Source organism: Oncorhynchus mykiss, chromosome 12, assembly GCF_057628025.1.
Source record: "Oncorhynchus mykiss isolate SJ-2025 chromosome 12, ASM5762802v1, whole genome shotgun sequence".
Lineage (NCBI taxonomy): Eukaryota > Metazoa > Chordata > Actinopteri > Salmoniformes > Salmonidae > Oncorhynchus > Oncorhynchus mykiss.
The window spans coordinates 79,488,498-79,507,594 of record NC_143033.1 but is presented as its reverse complement, the minus strand read 5'-3'; the positions used below and the strand labels follow the sequence as shown (position 1 = coordinate 79,507,594).

The window sequence follows — 19,097 nt, the reverse complement described above, 5'->3', positions numbered from 1 at the left end:
AGTAGGCTGCACCGCTGCTACACCGCGGTATTAAGTATTCAGTGTATGTTTAATGCCAGTATAACCTTACGCAGTGGAGATCTAAATACAAATTAAATAAACTAGATCATGTTACTGCCTGCAATAATGTGCATGATAATCGATGGGAATATTTATTATGTCAATTAAAAGTAGGCTAGCTATTAAGTGGAAATTGTGAAAAACCAAGCGTGGAGGCGGGGAAGGGAGGGCGGAGACAGTTGTTTATATTCGTGTGGCTCAGTGGCTGTAAATCGTCAACTCGTCTAGTGAGCTAGGAGCAAGATTCACTATTTCAACCTAGTTGTACTACTAGGTAACAACATCAGATAAACACGTGAATAGATATGTTCTGATTTGATTTGTCCAATAAGGTCCGAGGATCAAGGAAAGGAGTGTACAGCATATTTTAAGTGAATCTCCTTATGTGATTTTAAAAGGAGGACAAAAATAAGAAGGCAGGCTAGATTATGAAATAAGAACAAGTTATTTCAAAGGAAGCAAAAGCTACAATAACACAGGCGATAACATAGCATAAAGGGACAACGCGCGCAGCAGAGTGGTGACCTGGCCAGAGCGCGATGTTTGGAATGATAAAGAATACAATTTTCGGGAACACCGAAGAAACGGACTACAAATTGCTCAGCAGCGAGATCAAGGTAGGATACACCTTGACCTGTCAGTTTGAACTTTAGTGTGTGTGTCTGTCAGTCAAGCATTGTATTGCATCACTTGATCGCGCGCGCCACTGTACACCTCCGTCTTGTTTGGTGCATAAAACAACTGGTGGATGGACAGACGGATCTCTTCAGATCTCTTCAGACGGATCTCTTCAGTATCTCGCAAATATTGTTTTATTATAAGACATTTTTAATTTGTTACTCACTTTGGTTGTAGTGAAACTAGCCTATTGGCCCCAGTCTACCATGATGTCAAGAAAAGTATATTTTGATTATCAGTAGGCTTATGTGTTATGCATTTTAAGGATTCTGTAATGCCAATCCCTTTAAAGTGTTTGACCTTTTGAAACCAACCATTGTTAATTACACCTTACCTCCTGGCACCTGTGAGCTCGCAGTAGAAGGTGGGGGCAGATCTGTGTGTGTGTGTGTTCCCTATGACCTCAGTAGTGGCACCACTGTGTGCACTGCTACACTGACCATACCTCCTTAAGAGTTTGACATAATATAAGAATCTGTTCTTAACTGACTTGCCTAGTTAAATAAAGGTTAAATAAAAATAAATAATACTGAGGTCATTAAAAGCAAGGTTGTGTTCTCTGAGAGGGACTGACAGATAATTTGAGGTTGGTTGGGAAAGGGTTTGGTGAAACTAGTAATGTGTGAGCTTCCATATGATTTACTTGTGCACCCTGCCAGAGTTCTTCATTAAATACTACATTTGAGACGAGACAAAGCCAGACAGATGGAGGCAAAGACGACTGCTAGATCAATTGACAGAGAGCGTGGAATCAAGTGACACTGACAAACACATCTACAGACATTGGCCTGACAAAGAGACTGACCATGAATCTGGAACTACTTCAATCTATAACATGCAACCAGACGACCAAAAAGGCTGTAAGAGGAATAGGAAAAAGAGAGTCTTTGTATCAATAGGCACGAGTGGCCATTAAATAGGCAATAGACAAGCTGTTGGCAGTTTTGAAATCAGTCAGTGCTAAATCTGTGAACTTCACTAGAGCCTAAATGATCACACTGAAATCTCACACGAACACACGATCAGAGGAATTTGAGTCTGACATCATACACTCTTAATTAAAACTGACATTGAATGCAGATGAACTGTCTGCACATGCTCAGACACACACACATCTTGGTGGGTCCTGTCATATTTCAGGGCTTACAAATGGATGGAGATGGCTTTAACGTTAGAATCCTTAGTAGTTACATACATTTTTGGACTTATCAATTCATGTAATGTACCCATTGATTCTTGAAGAATGTAACATAAATGCCTCATGAGCTTAGTTCAACTGTCGTACCCCATCACCCCAATGTTTGTAAACAACATAAATGTAAACAAACACTGTATAGCCTCAAAACATGGTAAAACTATAATTGTGTCATCATGGATGGTCAGTCCTTGTGTCCTTTCTCTGTCAATGAATTTGAGAGTGGTTACATTTCTCCCTTAGCTTTTTACTAAAAAGGTACTATTCATTTTATTTTCATGTTTTTTTCTTCACTGTATTGATATTATGCAATGTTTTAATTTCTCTGAAATGATCTTACTTGGCACCATGCATTGTTTAGTAATGACAAGACATTTGATTAGATGGAAGAGTTGACAGCACAATATGCTTATTATATAATGACAGCACATTGTCTATTTCTTGATACACAAGACAGGCTCATACTCCAAGCCAACTGAATGGTTATAGAGGCCATAGTTGTCATGTAAGGCTGAAATGTAAACTTCTCTGTGTGAGAGGTTTACAAACTTCCCATGACATTGTGTGGTGACATTCAAACCAATTAAAACCATTTGTTTAAAAGTTAGAAAAAGAAAGAGAGCGGGTTGAATATGAAATGAATTGCTAATATTAGCACATCCACAATAATTATGGCCCACGTCTACCCAGCTGAGACACAGAGTAATTATATACGAATGTTGCAGGATTCCAGCTAAGCACACATGCTAATTGCACCTTTAGACTGAACTCAGGAACAAAGTGTTCAATTATTGCTGTTGGAACATGTCACCTACATGTATTGTTAATGTTGGTCACAGTGACATGTACCATGGGCTTCAAAGTATTGGGACAGTGAATTTTGTTGTTATTTTGGCTCTGTACTCCAGCACTTTTGGATACTTTTATTGTAAATAAGAATAGAATGTTTCTAAACACTTCTACATTTTCTCGCTCATCATTATTCACATTTCATTCAGGATTATCTGTAATCGTGGTAGCATCCACATAATAAAAACAAAATGTAACCTGTATTTAACCTAGGATAGTCAGTTAAGAACAAATTCTTATTTACAATGATGGCCTACATCGGCCAAACCCTAACCAGGACAACACTGGGCCAATTGTGCACCGCCATATAGGACTCCCAATCACGGCCGGTTGTGATACAGCCTGGAATCAAACCAGGGTCTATAGTGACGCCTCTAGCACTGAGATGCAGTGCCTTAGACAGCTGCGCCACTCGGGAGCCCAAATTAATTAATGTAGAAACATATTCTATCCTTGTTTACAATAAAAGTGCCTCCAAAATGACACAATACTGTACATTATTTACCATTAATTTCTATTGGGCACAAAATAATCTAAAACACAACCAAAACAAACAGCAAATGCATCCAACAAATTTTTGTAGTCATTGCAAGTACTTAACTTTTGAATGCTTTAATACACATATAAGTGAATTTGTCCCAATTATTTTGGTCCCCTAATATAGGGGGACTATGTACAAAAAGGGCTGTATCTAAATGGTTCACCCAACATGGATGAAAATACCCTCAAACGGACAATCTGCACTTTAACCTCAGAGTCAGTGTATCATTTCAAATCCAAAGTTCTGGAGTACAGAGCCAAAATAACAAAAATTGTGGAACAACACAATGGGAATGGGTCAGTTGACACCAGTGACACATCATAGCATAATTGCAGTAAAGTGAGAAAACGTGTTAAAGATATGGCATTACTGTCACCCCATCCATCTACTGTAGTTATTTCCTATGAGCTTACATTTACATTTATTCCACAGTCTCAAGGATGGGTTGCAGCCACAACGCCTTCATCAATATCAACACCAAACACCAGTCAGAAGCACTATGAACGAGTTCTTGACATCCCAATTAGACCAGCTGGAGTCAATTATTAGTGTCTAGACAATTCTGCTAAAATAAACCTTTTAGCTATTCAGCAACACAGTTCAATCCCTGTATCAATCAATACAATGAATCCCATATCAATATGGTTGCTAGGGCCAAGACGATATCAGTATCGCGATACTCGTTAGTGTCGTGACAAGGAAACAAAACACAAAGCAGATGAGTGAGTGATTTAAAACAAGGGATAACTTAGTGGAATGGATCTGAATAAAACATTTGGCGTTTAAAAAATGTGGCCTTCATTGAGGTCCCTTTCAGTGGAACAGATTTACTCAAGGCTGGTTATGGAATGAGTGATTATTGTGAAACGTAATGTTCCTCTGTTATTTAATGGTTGATATTTCTCAGCATAAGCCTTCCTCTTAGGACAAGTACATCATAACATGTATAAGAACAGGCAGCAAGTCAGTGAGTGTGTGTACACACCGCATTAACCCCACTCTGCCGTGTGTGTGTGTGTGTGTGTGTGTGTGTGTGTGTGTGTGTGTGTGTGTGTGTGTGTGTGTGTGTGTGTGTGTGTGTGTGTCTGGCGCCTATATGGTTTGGTCTTATGTAAGAACAGGCATCTCTGTCCCATTATTCTCTTTAGGCTTCATTAAACACTGCGGGACCCTGAGAGCAGAGCAGGAAAGAACTGGAATCAAATCAACGTAATATTTTTTATTTAGATCCTTTTCTGGGGGCATTTGGCTGTCCTCTGTTCGTTTCCACTCCAAGTGTTTCACCGGCATCAGTGAACACAGATTCTGCCCATTGCATATCGCCAATCACAGCACCCCCAGCCCCACCCCCCTCTAACCCCCAAGTAGTGTGTGGCTTCCTTCCCTCTGAACAGTTTGTCAACATGTGTGTCATTGGTGAATCACATTTGGCCTCCCGCTCTCTTTCCCAGGAGGGGGTCAGCTATGAGGTGCGGCGGTACGATGGTGCAAAGTATGCCTCAGTGAGCTCAGAGGGGCGGACCTTTGACCAGGTGACTGGGGAGCTAGTGAGGAAGCTGCTCATGTACATTGGGGGAAGCAACGACCAAGGTGAGACAATCAGAGAGCAGGGCCTGTCCTGTCAGTCAGTGGACTTCATATGTGGACACATCTTTAATGAGCCCTAAGCTCAGAAAGATCTAGGGGCTCAACTCAATCCATATTGCTGATGTTCAGCCCTATAGCATGATTGAAATTTGAAGGGAATTTCCGATTGAGCCGACATATGCAGCGTTTACCATGAATGCGGAAACATTGCCTTTAAATTTAGAACTAACCTCTGTAGCGCAGGTCTTAAGCACTACGGATTGAATTGAGCCACCGATGTAATGTGCATATCTGAAAGTATTGCAATTGATGTAAGCAAGGAATATGGTGAAAACTTTTTCTAGTCTACCAGAGGGTTCGATAGTGTTATTACCATGTTACTGGCACCTATTCAGTACTTTCAGATCTTCAAGGGTGACTGAAGAAGTGTCTACTCTGTTTGATGCTAGAGGTCAGTTTGAAACTGGGCCTAAGAGGATGCAATGAACTCGATGCACAGACTGTTGCAATAAGTTGTCTGCTATCCCCTCTATCTGTCCTCTGTATCTTTGTTTTCCAAGGGGAGGCAATGGGGATGACAGCACCGGTTATCATCACAGTATATCCCAGGGACGACGGTGTGATGTCACGCCGTCTGGTGGTTAGCCTCAGGATTCCCACCAACTACCAAGTCAGTCCCCCTGTACCCATCGACAGTGCCATCAGAATCGAGGATCGACCCGGCATGACTGTCTACTCACTGTGGGGTCTCCATGCAGTCTTCACCTCACTTTGTTCTTTAATTCTTTACGACACAAAATGTATTTAATAATCATAAATTATTTGATCACATATCCTCTTTCTCTCTCCTTTCCTATCCACCTACCCTTTCTTTTCACAGGCAGTTTGGAGGCTTCGCAGGGGAGACTGAGTACCGTGCAGAGGCCTCTCGCCTAACCAAAACTCTTGGTGAGACTGCCCCATTTCAGCGGAAACAGTACTTCTGCTGCACCTACGACCCGCCAATGAAACCCTACGGCCGACGCAACGAGGTGTGGTTCCTACAGGAGGAGCCATAAGGGAAGCATTAAGACCGACTCTTAATAATAAACTATAGTCACTTCCTCTCCTTCATCTTCACTGATCACTCCACATCTTGATCTTCATCCCCAAAAAATTGGATATGTGAAAATAATATGACAACAAACAACAGGGGATTTGTTTTCAGATCAGTGCAAATGAAGGAGAGGTGATGCAAAGAAGTGTATTAGACTATTGAAAGGTCATAAAGGGGAGGGATGGGCAGCGGGCTACATAGTTACTGGTCCAAAGTAGTGCAATAGTATGGTACCATTATCAGTAACTGGATATTAAGTGGCCTGGGGTAGGAGCCACTAACCACAATGTACCGCTGTGTTATAGGTGGTACATCATTAAGTTCTTATTTTGTACACCCAGGGGATTGGAAATAAACTAGGAATTGAGCCATAGAGTAGTGATAGTCAAATGTTTTCCTGAGTATGAATTAGTTGGTGGGGAGGGTATGAAGGGGAAATGTGTTAGTCATTCCTTAAGTGTTATCATTTGAGATGTCTAATCCGTCTGTGATGACATGAAAACTTTAACACAGCAGTTGTGTGTAGTGAATGTTTTGGTGTGCTTGTATTTGGAGTCTTTGAATTGTAATGTTATTATGATTCTTGAAACTGTATTTTGAAATACCTCTGTATGGTGTGTGATTTTCTGTGAAAATATGGAGTGACGATATCATCAGGATTTGATAGCGTTTCATATCATATTTATTCAAGATATTACTAATACGATTTTTTTGTGCAAAACTGACGTTTTCTTTTTTTTAGTTCAATACAAAAGAATGCTTAAAGTACTGGCACACCACTGTTTTGGATAGGTTTTACATAAACATTTATTTATTATTAGATTTTGAATCAATATGAAGAACTCAAAATAAGGAGTATGGTTTACAAACAAGATATTTCAGACATTTGATTAATTTAAGCAGATACTTAAAACCAACCAAACCTATAACCTAAAACTAGTACAACATGTCCTCACTATGCACTAAAATAGCAATTATTATGGTCTGTTAGTCACTATAACCCAGTTTAAACAGGAATAAATTAGTGGTTTTCACAGGTTAATTCATCACAACTGCAAGAAAGCACTGTGTAGCGGGCTAGCGGCTAAATAAATACATGGCCTAGTAACCCCACACTTGTGTAATTGCACAGAGTAGGGTTTTGGTTTCAGCCGGGCTTTGCATTCATCGATACAATATACAGGGTTCGACTAGGGCATGGGTTATTCATGTGACCAGTTATCATCTCTAGGCTCAACAAGTTATTTGTGAGATCTAGGAACATTGCACATTACCAATAATCTCACATACATAGCGGTACATGTCAGTACTCCATCCAATTGCCATATTCAAACAACATGCACTTCCTTCAATAAAAAGCCAGAAATAATCCAGAAAGGTATGGTGTAAATTGAGAGCACTGGGAACTTCAGCTTTCATTCAAGGCTCTCTGGAACAAACTTAAACCACGCACCAACACAATGGAAACACTTACTGTGAACGTGAATGTAAAAATACTTTACAATACTAGTAGGAATAGAAATTGTCGTTTTGTTAATATGCATCATCATTTTAATCGAAAATTGTTATAAAATGTATTTTGGTAATAAACCTCTGGATTTAAAAAATGCTGTAAATATTTAATGCCTATACATTCCCCATACTGCCCCTCACATGTACCTCAACAGGGCAGTTAGAAACCCTTTCCCAAGTACAGGACAGTTCCACATTCTAACAGACTGAGGGAGAGAGAGCCGACCATGATAACTGAAAAGATTGAATACTTATCCGTTACGTGAATAACCATTTACTTGGCAATTGACAAAATAAACTGAGTGGGAGGGGGTGAAATAAAGCTTTACTCATGATTAAAAGGAAACATTCATCATTTGAAAATGTCCCAACATTGTTGTGCCTCAAAATTACTTGTGTGAATTGCCAGAAAATAATATTGCCTTTTTGTCAATGTTGTACTTTATACTTGCCTTTCCAGTCTAATAATTATGATCCGATTAATAATTTGCTGTTGCATTTATTAGGGGATGATGGTTATTGAGCTTTAGTTGTTCTTCTTCTCTGGATAGCCTGGGTAAGGAGCAGGAGGGGCAGAAGGTGCATAGGGAGGAGGCTGTTCCTATGTGGGAATAAACAGTGATAGAATATCTTCAAAACGCTGAACAAAAAATATAAAACACAGCATAAAGTGCATGCACTGACTGGACATGGAGAGAATAACAGGTCCCTTACCATGGGCATGTAGACATTGTGGGGGTTGTTGGGGTTGAAATAGGCGCTGCTTGCTGCCTCTGCTGCCTTGGCATTACCTGAGGATCAGGGAGAGAGAAAAATGAGGGGAGAATAATGCACATGTATAGTAACTGATACAGAGGCACATGCTACTACAACTGTAGAGTAGGAGAGACAATGGAGCACACTTAGCACAGTCTATTGCAGCAGGATACTCGTGACAAGACATCTTCCGGACTGAATGATGCACACTTCCAACTCTATTTCAATTCTCCAAAACCCACAAATAAACACACAACTGATATGTAAATGAGGCGGTCTGAGTTCAGGCCAACTGGGTTGTTTCATGGGGTAAGGGAGACTAGGGGTGAGAGGTATTTTGTTTGTTTCTCCCTTTTAATATGATGTGTACCGGTTACGACATCAGCACTCCTTTCTTAGTGCCATGCGTCATGTGCTTCATATTGAGGCAGACTGATGGCATCAGACAGATGCAGCGATGCAGACATACAGAGAGAGACAGGGAGACAAACCTGCAGGGGGAGCAGCCCAGTTTTGAGGGGGCCCAGGATAGGGGGGAGGTGGGGCCATGTAGGCAGGGGCAGATGGGTACATTCCTGCAACACAAGAGAGAATACCCAAAATACTCATAACAGCCTCTGGGACACATCTTTACTTGAAGTAGTTATAAATATTGATACCAATCAATAAAATTCATACACTCATAACAATGGAGGCATTATCCAAAATATTTCCGTATTTAAGTGCTAGGCAATCTCTAATGTAAACTTCAATCTGCTAGCATCACAGCATTTGATTCTCAATTATTATGACCCAAACCTGCATAACATACAAACAGTTTTATAGCGATGATAAAGTTCTTTAAACCTGCGGCTGCCATAGGGTAGGGATAGCCCATGTTGCCTGGGGGAGGCTGGTAGAAACCATTCTGCTGGGGTGGGGATTCATACGGGTAGTTCTGAGGAACAGGTGGTGGGCCGTAGCCATTCATCACTCCAGGAGAGGGATAGCCAAAGGAGGCACCTCCGTTTTGAGCAGGAGGGGCACGAGATGCTAAAACAAAGTTGAGGGTTAATCTTAAAATACAGACTGGACTAAAAGAGTAACATGTATAACAAATATGTAGCCTAACAAATATAACAAACTTTGACTGCATTATCAGGAAATTCTTTAGTGATGTACATGTTAAATGAATTATTTAAATTGTACAATATAAACTGAGTACAGCAGATACTGTATGTTGAATGACAAATAGGCTCTGTACTGACAAACATGGCAGTCATGAAATTACTTACCATTTGTTGCCAGTTTGAAGAGGTGCTGACCTAACTCGATGGCTCCCCCACTGGAAAAAGACATCTTGAAGCTAGCCTGGCCTTCCCAGCCTCCTGAAACCAAAGAAAGTAGAGTCAAAACATTGATGAGCACTGTGTACTTGTCTTTGCATTAAATTACACGTCTGATATTGAATTATAATCAGTGCTTTGGAGGAGATGTCACACTTCAATTTCTACTGCTGCTGCTAAAAACTACTACTGCTGCTAAAACCTTTGACACATAAACATTGTAAGTAAAATGAGATTGTGGTTTACAGACTGATGTCAGCCTTGGAAAATATCTGGCCTTGGCAAATCACACTTGCGTCATTGATTCACTTCTACATGTATTCCTAGGACACATCAGGCCACACCTGGGACTGGAGGCAATAAACACTTTGCATGCTCTACAGTTATTTCCTCATGATGGTGTTGAATGCTACAGGAGGACAACAAACTGCTGCCTACCCCCAGCTTCAGCAGACACTGTGCCCCTGATGTAATTGGCGGCGAAGACTGGCTGCTCAATGCTGCAGCCCTTCATCAGGTAGTACGGGAACATCACAGACCCCAGGCTGTCCTTGGCATTACTGGACACAAACACCAACTGAAACGAGGACAAACAGAGCAATGGTAGTCTTCCAGTTTGTGATACTGCAGACAGGATGGCGTGAGTGGTGAAACAGTAGAGTCGTATGTCTTTGTGAGTTTTTATTTGTAGTTAATTTTTTACCCCCTTTTCTCGATATCCAATTGGTAGTCAAAGTCTTGTCCCATCGCTGCAACTACCCTACGGACTCAGGAGAGGCGAAGGTCGAGAGCCATGCGTCCTCTGAAACACGATGCTGCCAAGCCGCTACTTCTTGACACACTGCTCACTTAACCCGGAAGCCAGCCGAACCAATGTGTCGGAGGAAACACCATCCAGCTGGCGACCGGAGTCAGCTTGCAGGCGCCCGGAGTCAGCTTGCAGGCGCCCGGAGTCAGCTTGCAGGCGCCCGGAGTCAGCTTGCAGGCGCCCGGAGTCAGCTCTAGGCGCCCAGCCCGCCACAAGGAGTCTCTAGAGCGCAATGGGACAAGGACATTCCGGCCGGCCAAACCCTTCCCTAACCCGGATGACGCTAGGCCAATTGTGCGCCGCCTCATGGGTCTCCGGATCATAGCCGGCTGCGACACAGCCTGGGATTGAACCCGGGTCTGTAGAGATGCCTCTAGCACTGCGATGCAGTGCCGTAGACCGCACCACTCGGGAAGCCCCCTTTTTGAGTTTTGATGTTGAGTCTTTTCCCAACAAAGTGATGTTAGGATATATAAGTTTGCCCGTAAAAACTTTTGTGCCAAATACATTACATTGTTACAGGTGTCAAGCTTATGGGCAGCAGTGTATAGGAGGGAGGTTCCTAGGTGTGAGAAGTGTGCAGAAGGGCATGAGACAAAGGAATGTGTAGCATTGGTGAAAGTAGTGGTATGTGTTAATTGTAGGGGTGACCACGAGGCTGGAGATCAGAAATGTCCCGTAGAGGCAGGTTGAGGTTTCCAGGGTTAGAGTAGTGCAGAAGTTGTCATATGCTGAGGCACTGAAGAAAGTAGAGGAAGATGGATCAAGGGGGAGGGATCCTGAGAGGAGTGGCTTGAGTAGTAGAACTGTACCAGTACAGAAGGATATGTTTCAGTAAGATTGGATTTTTAGCATTTATAGCAATGGTTATCAACTGTACTGCAGGGATGGAACGTAAGTCATAGAACATTGAGGTTGTGGTGGCAGCTGCAGAGATGTATTTGTTTTTTAGTGAGTGCAGGGTTAGATGGTAGGGTATTTGTAGATTTTTTTTGTATAGATTTTTTAAAGCTAAGTATAAGGGAGTTATACTCCAGTCTAGTAGGTGACGGGCAATGCAACATTTATTGGATGCCAAACGCTATTAAACCTCATAGAAGAAAAAGGATTGTCTTCCAACAGGCACACGGGACCAGTAAACATACCCTGTATGGAGTGAGGTAAACAGTCCCTTTCTTGGTCCCCCTCAGCAGGTCTGTCTTGCTGGTGACATCACTGAAGGACAGCTCCACATTCTTGCATTCCCTCAACACACTAGTGGAGGATACATGTTCAGTTTAGGCATGTGTAGTGAATTTACTGATCAATAGGTATGGTATGTATGACAGGTCCTCCATAGGACAAATACTGTCGTAGAATCCTAGCAGAACCGAGTGTCAAGGGACATAGTGGGATTCTGTATGGTCTATATAATTTAACATAGGCCTACTATTGGCATTTCACATACTGGTTGGTTGGTTGGGTAAATCTGACACTTACAGAATGTGCCAAATCGAACTATTAAGAAAAGTTCTTTATTCGTATATTTCCTAAGTTCCTGTTACTTTATCAACTTCCTAAAACTCTGTCACAACGTTTACTTTAGACTCAGGTTGGAGTTGGGGCTGGCGGGCTCACTCTCTGTTGACTTAACTGTGTCTACCTCCCTGGAAAACAAACTTATTTAGCTAGCTTACTCTTACACCTAGTTTGACTAAAGTAAGAAAATGTATCTAGCTAACGTTAGCTTTAATACGTTTCAAATGCGTAATGATGACTGACTGACTTAGTACTTAGGTAGCTTTTCCTGCCAGCAAGGCCAACAACAACGACGTTGCTGACTGGTAGCTAGCTAAAATTATTAAACTAGCTAACGACGTTATCGCTACAAAATAGCGCTTGCTGACTAAATAAAAAAAAGCAACCCAAGTAGCTAACTGACATTGGCTAGATTTAATTAACACTAGGTACGGAAGCTATCTTGCTAGCTAGCTAACATTACCATAACAGCTAACGTTAACTTGCGAGTTAGCTAACTAAGCTACCTTTAGAAAGTGAGCTTCGTGGCGATTAATGATTCACTAACCTCTCGCCGTTGTTTATCAAAACTCCTCCGTTTTGAGAATGATTTCGATTTAAAGCCATGTTCAGATAGTCTAATGTACTCTTCGTCAGGTACAGCTACACACTGGAAATGAGAGGAATGCCCCAAAAACCTCAAAGTGTTACGTCACAGGATCAGCTGTTTCATGTGCTGTGACTGCAATGTTCCGTTTGCCAACATTGTTTCCCATATTGTCAACAAGCCTTTGAATTGAGCTTGTCATATAATTCTAGTGTGTTGAGGTTAGGTGGGATATTTGAGATTGGTTTGGATGAAATAATACAGCATTGTGGTTGTGAAGAGAGCTGAGTAGGCCTAAGGAGAGTAAATGCTTTTCATATATGATTGATTATTGTTTAAACATCCATTATGTCATGTTTTTATAGAATGTGCTTCGAATTTGCCTCAGTCGTAGTCCAATACTAGAACATCTAAAGGGTGGCTATATATTCCAAATTGGATTATATAATTCTGCTTGTACAACCAACACATGTAATGGAAAAGTTAGTAGGCCAATTGTGTAATCAGTTTATGACTCATGAGTCATGACTTATGTATGGTCCAAAAAAAGGATGGAATACAGGAAAAAAACCTAAATGTGAATATATTTTCTCATCACTTAGTTTAACTATGTGTATATCATGTCCATTCCACTTTTAACTGACATGAGGCCTGTCTTGTCTCAGTGGGACAACTTTTAATTTAGCTGCAATTATGTAGATCACATGAATTTACAAGTAATCTTGCTCTATGATCTTCCTCAAATTGCTACATGCAAAAAGTAGACTTCCAAATGTTGTCCTATATAGCTATTTTTATCCTGTTCTGTGTCTGCATTACATGGGGGACAATACCATGCATGGCCACAGTGACAGTAGGCCTACTGAACACAGTGTTTACAGCATAAAGATACAACGTTCTATTTCATTTTGTGGCTTCCAATATGTAGCAAAAAGATGGGCCTGGCTATGTAATACGATAAGATAGTTCTTTATTAATCCCCAAAAGGGCACATTTGATTGAACCAGCCAATACATAACACCACCAATAAATACACAATAAAACACAACAAAGGACACACTGACATTAAAAGCAGCACATCATCAATGAATATAAGTGCTCATGTTAAAAAGCCTCATAACATAGAATGGGTGGGTACAAGCAATCGGTACAAGCATTGCCATGGGGACTGAGAAATGAGCATGGTGACTGTGAGAGAAAAGAAGGGATTGAGGTTGTTATGTAATAATTGCATTTACTGACCCTGAGGTGAAAATTAATTGAGTAGTATTGCATGCACAGTGCAAATGTGCCATACACTACCTTCACTTTACTTTGACCTTTTAATCAAGGGTGATATGTCCTCATTTTCCTTTGGACTCAACATAGAATTATAATGAAAGTCCACAATATAGCCAAACTTTTCCCCACAGTAGGCTATTAAAGAAAACAATTGGGTAAAAGTTGGAAGGATCCCTTAATAATACATCAAATGTATTCATAAAATAAAATGTTATCATTCATTCAGTCACGGATGTATCACATACAGCAGGCCAACGTACAGTCAGACTGTGATAATTGACTTAATCACCGGTAGGCTAACAAAGCCTGACGCAATGTCCTGTCTCATCACTCTAATTACTGGTCTTACAAGACACGTTTCTTCACTACACAAATACCGCGCAAAATATTACATTTATCACAATTATATTGATAAATTCTGAATCATTCAACTAATTTAAACACAGCATAACCTGTAGCCTAACGATGCTACTTATGATTTGTGTAATATTTGCATTCTTTGCGCCATATTACCGATGCCTTTCACCTCTTGTGCAGCAGAAAACCGCTCAAACTAGAGCACAAGATGCCCTGCCTCGAGTTACCTGCACCGTCCGACGAATACGCGCAGTTTTCGGTCAAGCGGTTCTTCACAACTTGCGTGTAAAAGGTAAATAGCCATTATATTTTAGCCCTCTATATCTGCAGATTTGTTTGTTAAATTAGAATGTATGGTATGCTGGTTGATCTAATTTTCCCCAGACAGGTCTGGAGTCAGTGTGCCTGTGCCAAAAGCCAAAGAACATTGTGGAGTGAGAAGGGGAGAGAAGAATGGTACTCTTTCTTTCCAGAGTCGATATGACAGTTGCTATACACAGGTTGAGGTATGGTCATGTATTTTTGATGTTCATTGCATTGAGAGGTCTTGGTCTGTGTGTAAACCTACTGATTGCCATATCAAACCACTTTGTTTTATCTTTAGGGTGACACAGTGGTTGTATCTTTGAGAGTCCAGCTGGATGCAGGGGATCAATGGTACAGGGTCAATATTAGCTGCCCCCTACTCAAGAAGATGGCCCAGAAACCCATCATCGGTCGCACCTGTGAGTTTATATAATTTCATAGGGAGTGAATTTTAGATTTATCCCACATAGTGATTACAGTACCATTTAGTACCACCTCTGTAAAAGTCATTCTTCCAATTTACTTTCCTTCAGCACGATCAGGAAAATGCAGCATCCATAGAGCTTTGCGTGTGGACTGTGGGCCCCAGGATGTCTCCAATGATGGCTGTCTCAAACTGGGATGCTGCTATGATGATCATGACTCAACTTGCTATTACAGAATGAACAGTAATAATTCGCTTTGTGTGTATTTTGTACAATGGAGAACATGCTTCTGAAAGAAAGTATCAGCAGAGGGATAGTGACTGTCTTGGTGAGATTGGCGCATAGTGATTTCAGAGATTAAATGTTTCTGTCTCCTCCTCTTGCTCTCAGCCTGTTCTCTGGATGGCCATTTTGTGTTCTCTGTGAAGGCGACAGACACTGACCCCCCACTCAACCCCAACAACCTTGCCATCAAAGGTCAGCCACAGTGCTCTCCTGTAGCTACCTCTGCAGATACAGCTGTCTTTAAAATTGGGGTGAGGGAGTGTGGCACAAAGATGATGGTGAGTCAGTAGGTCTAGTTTGCCTTCTGCCCTATTCTACAGTAGTATATTTCTGTCCTGAATACCTCTGGTAGTAGTATAATGCTGATTTGTCTTGTAATGTTGAATACTCTTAGGTATGCAAAAATACCTCTTATATTTACAGGTGAATGGGGATGTTGTAAGCTATGAGGTAGAGGTTGAGGAACTGCATCCAAAGATTACAGGCAAACATTCTCCCTTCAGGTAGCTGCTTATTTCTCTTCCTGCCTGTGGACAGTGCACTACAATGTGGACTACTTTACCATATCATGGCTTTAGACAGAACCTAATTGCTTGAAACTACTATGGAGTAAATGTTTTGAATGAGACTTAGTTTGTAGTCTGCAGGTCCAGTGTCAATATGAGGGGTCAGCTCTCCTCCACACTGATCTGTGGTCCTTAAACCCAACTAACCCTCCACCTGTGACTGCACTGGGGACTGTCCGAGTGCAGATGAGAATAGCCACAGGTACTGTAGTAAAACAATATGGTTTCCACAGACCAAGCAAGGGATGCCATGTCCAATCACTGCAAGTATATGGCATCAAGAGTTGTCACTTCACACACTGTTACACTGGTAGACCTCCATCATCCTGGCCCTTTTCTTTTTTCCAGATGAGTCCTTTACCTCTTTCCTCCCTGAGGACCAGCTGCCCCTGACCCTCTATCTGCGTAAGCCTGTGTATGTGGAGGTGTCAATCACTCCACCCTCCCCTGACCCCAGTCTCTCCCTGCGTGTGCGTGACTGCTTTGCCTACCCTGCCTCCAGACACTCCGTATGGACACTACTCTATGATGGGTGAGAGGGAGGGAGACAAAAGTTTTCCTATACTGACTCAAGATTAATCACAGTGAATATGAAGACTGTCAATGTTGGTTTAGTAGTCTCGCCCCCTTCCTTCTCCCTGACAGCTGTCCTAACCCTCTAGACAGCATGAGGAGTTCCGTCCCAGTGGACAGTCGGGGGAAGACAAATTCTCACTCCCAGGTCAGGAGGTTTGATGTCAAGACATTTTCCTTCTTCGACCCTGAGACGGGCATTCCCAGTGTGGAGGAGGTAAGGTCTATCCTAGTTATTTGAACATTTTGCTAATATATACTGAACAAAAATATAAACAAAACATGTAAAGTGTTGGTCCCATGTTTCATGAGCTGAAATAAAATATCCCAGAACTCTTCCATATACACAAAAAGCATATTTCTCAATGTTGTGCATAAATTTGTTTACATCCCCTGTTAGTGAGCATTTCTCCTTTGCCAAGATAATCCAAAGGTGTGGCATTTCAAGAAACTGATTAACCGGCATGATCATTACACAGGTGCACCTTGTTCTGGGGACAACAAAAGGCCACTTTAAAATGTGCAGTTTTGTCACAACACAATGTCACAGATGTCTCCGGTTTTGAGAGGGCGTGCAATTGACATTCTGACTGCAGGAAGGTCCACCACAGTTGTTGCCAGAGAATTTAATTTGTAATTTTTCCACCATAAGCTCCGTTGTTTTAGCGAATTTGGCAGTATGTCCAACCACTCACACAACCACAGACCACGTGTAACTACGCCAGCCCAGGACCTCCACATCCAGCTTCTTCACCTGCGGGATTGTCTGAGACCAGCCACCCGGACAGCTGATGAAATTTAGTATTTCTGTCTGTAATAAAGCTCTTCTGCGGGGAAAAATTATTTCTGAATGGCTGGGACTGGCTCCCAAGTGGTTGGACCTATGTCCTTCCAGTTCCACCCATGGCTGCGCCCCTGCCCAATCATATGAAATCCATAGATTAGGGCCTAATTTATTTATTTCAATTGACTGATTTCCTTATATGAACTGTAATTCAGTAAAATTGTTGAAATTGTTGCATGTTATGTTTACATTTTTGTTCAGTATAAATTGTCAAAGATCTCTTGGTCCTCCATCTGCTGCAGTGTTTCCCAACCCTGGTCATCGATGACCCAACAGTACACATTTTCATTGTAGTCCTGACAAGCACACCTGATTCAACTAATCATCAAGCCCTCAATGAGTTGAATGAGGTGTGTTTGTCCAGGACTACAACGTAAATATGTTCTGTTGGGGTACTGGAGGACCAGGGTTGGGGAAAAACACTGATTACTGAATCTTGTCTTTCAGGTGTACTTTTACTGCTGGGTGGAGATCTGCACAGAGGAGGAAGAGTGTGAACAACACTGCTCCATCACCTGTGAGTTTCAGGTCCCTATGTTTTACATTCACCCCAACACTGAATTGGGTTATTTCATCCAATAGTCATGCTGTCTTATCCTCCTCCATCCAGCACCTGATGGTGAGAGGGAGAGGAGGGAGTCTGGGTCAGATCGAGTCTCCCAGTTAGTCTCATTTGGTCCTGTGCTGTTGGGTCAGAACGGTTCTGGACAGGAACAGAATCATAGTGATCATCTGAATATAGGTAAGCACATTCCAAATAGGGGAGAGTGGGGTAAGTTTAGCCTTTTTAATATATTTTTTATAGTCAACATCACTATGTCAAGGGAAATGTATTCTTTCTAACATATCTACTTATTTCAGGATGTGTATCCCAGGAAATAATCCAATTAATTTAAGCGTTTTTAAAACATGACTCAACTACTCAGGGTCAAGCTACCTACACATTTTTGTACTGAATTAAATATTATCACCATCTTTTTAAAATCATGTCTATTTTTCCCCAAACACAATCACAATTGATTTAGTCTTAATCAATTTAAGCATATTTAAACACAGGCTTAACACCTAACAAACACTTTTTTTTTTTACACTTAACATATACCAACAATAATGCCTTGCATTATGCCTGGGAAGAACTCTTAAATTTGCTCACTTGCCGTTGGCTCAACTTACTCCAAGGCAAACATTTTTTCTATATTAACCCAACCCACACAGCTACAAGGATGCACTTTCATGCTAGGTTTAGGACCACATGGAAGCTTAGACTTCAACTGATGTATAGAAATAACAATCTTTAAAATGATCCATTTTGGTTTAGATTGAAACATCTAACTCAAATTCATTTGACTTTTTTGGACCTAACTTGATTACCTCTTTCCATGTGGTTTCTTCCTTCAGACTCCATGAAATGACATCTTCCTAAATATTTGGTCAAATGACACATTTTGGGTATGGTTTTTTAGAAACAAGGGTGTCTCAACTTACCCCACAGCTACTGTATGAATGAAACTGACACTAACATTTTCTCTTGCTGGCCCTCAGCATTTCAGGTGTCAATGTACTCTGTCATTGTCATCTGTACCTCCATCCTGTTCTTCCTCCTGTTGTCTTCATGGTCGATGAGTTGTCAAGTGGCAGAAGTGAAAGAAAATGATGTGGAAATGGAAACCAGAAACAATGAGACTGGCCTACAGGTTGAACAAGCCCAATAAAGCACCTATATGAACACTTAATTACAATTGGTATTTATTTCAACTACCTTTAAATACCTTCACTGGCCATGTCCATTCCAATGCATCCAGTTTGCATTTGACACTTTGGTAAAGGTCACGTAAACTGAGTGCATAGCGCTGCACCTGAAAAGTAAATATCAGATATTAAAGCCTCCTATCCTACAGCCCCAGAAATAGCAGAATATAAGGGTGTTGGAAAACCTGAAGTGATCCTAA

The 19,097-nt window shown here is 41.3% G+C and overlaps 3 protein-coding genes across 7 annotated transcripts; 2 read left to right on the top strand and 1 right to left on the bottom strand.

Annotated features, from left to right (window-relative positions):
- On the top strand, nt 1–7,881 carry LOC110538335 (heme-binding protein 1). The gene is made up of 4 exons (XM_021625086.3): nt 1–677; nt 4,775–4,913; nt 5,471–5,651; nt 5,791–7,881. Exons 1-4 carry the CDS (start codon nt 600–602, stop codon nt 5,966–5,968), a joined length of 576 nt encoding a protein of 191 aa, XP_021480761.2. The 5' UTR covers nt 1–599; the 3' UTR covers nt 5,969–7,881.
- On the bottom strand, nt 6,796–12,908 carry LOC110538334 (WW domain-binding protein 2). The gene is made up of 8 exons (XM_021625085.3): nt 12,473–12,908; nt 11,553–11,661; nt 10,038–10,176; nt 9,549–9,641; nt 9,121–9,306; nt 8,766–8,849; nt 8,233–8,309; nt 6,796–8,119 (listed from the first exon to the last, which is right to left on the bottom strand). Exons 1-8 carry the CDS (start codon nt 12,529–12,531, stop codon nt 8,045–8,047), a joined length of 822 nt encoding a protein of 273 aa, XP_021480760.3. The 5' UTR covers nt 12,532–12,908; the 3' UTR covers nt 6,796–8,044.
- On the top strand, nt 12,175–18,881 carry LOC110538333 (zona pellucida sperm-binding protein 4). 5 transcript variants are annotated; one of them, XM_090193512.1, is made up of 13 exons: nt 12,186–12,230; nt 14,330–14,441; nt 14,538–14,655; nt 14,754–14,874; nt 14,989–15,123; nt 15,271–15,443; nt 15,589–15,668; nt 15,806–15,933; nt 16,080–16,263; nt 16,377–16,521; nt 17,596–17,665; nt 17,759–17,890; nt 18,691–18,881. In XM_090193512.1, exons 4-13 carry the CDS (start codon nt 14,844–14,846, stop codon nt 18,858–18,860), a joined length of 1,248 nt encoding a protein of 415 aa, XP_090049638.1. In that variant the 5' UTR covers nt 12,186–12,230; nt 14,330–14,441; nt 14,538–14,655; nt 14,754–14,843; the 3' UTR covers nt 18,861–18,881. The 5 variants fall into 5 exon arrangements, with proteins under 5 accessions (XP_090049639.1, XP_090049638.1, XP_090049637.1 ...); XM_090193511.1 differs by having other exon boundaries at nt 14,534–14,655; XM_021625081.3 differs by lacking the exon at nt 12,186–12,230 and having other exon boundaries at nt 14,162–14,441; nt 14,534–14,655.
- Nucleotides 18,882–19,097: the final 216 nt, after the last annotated feature.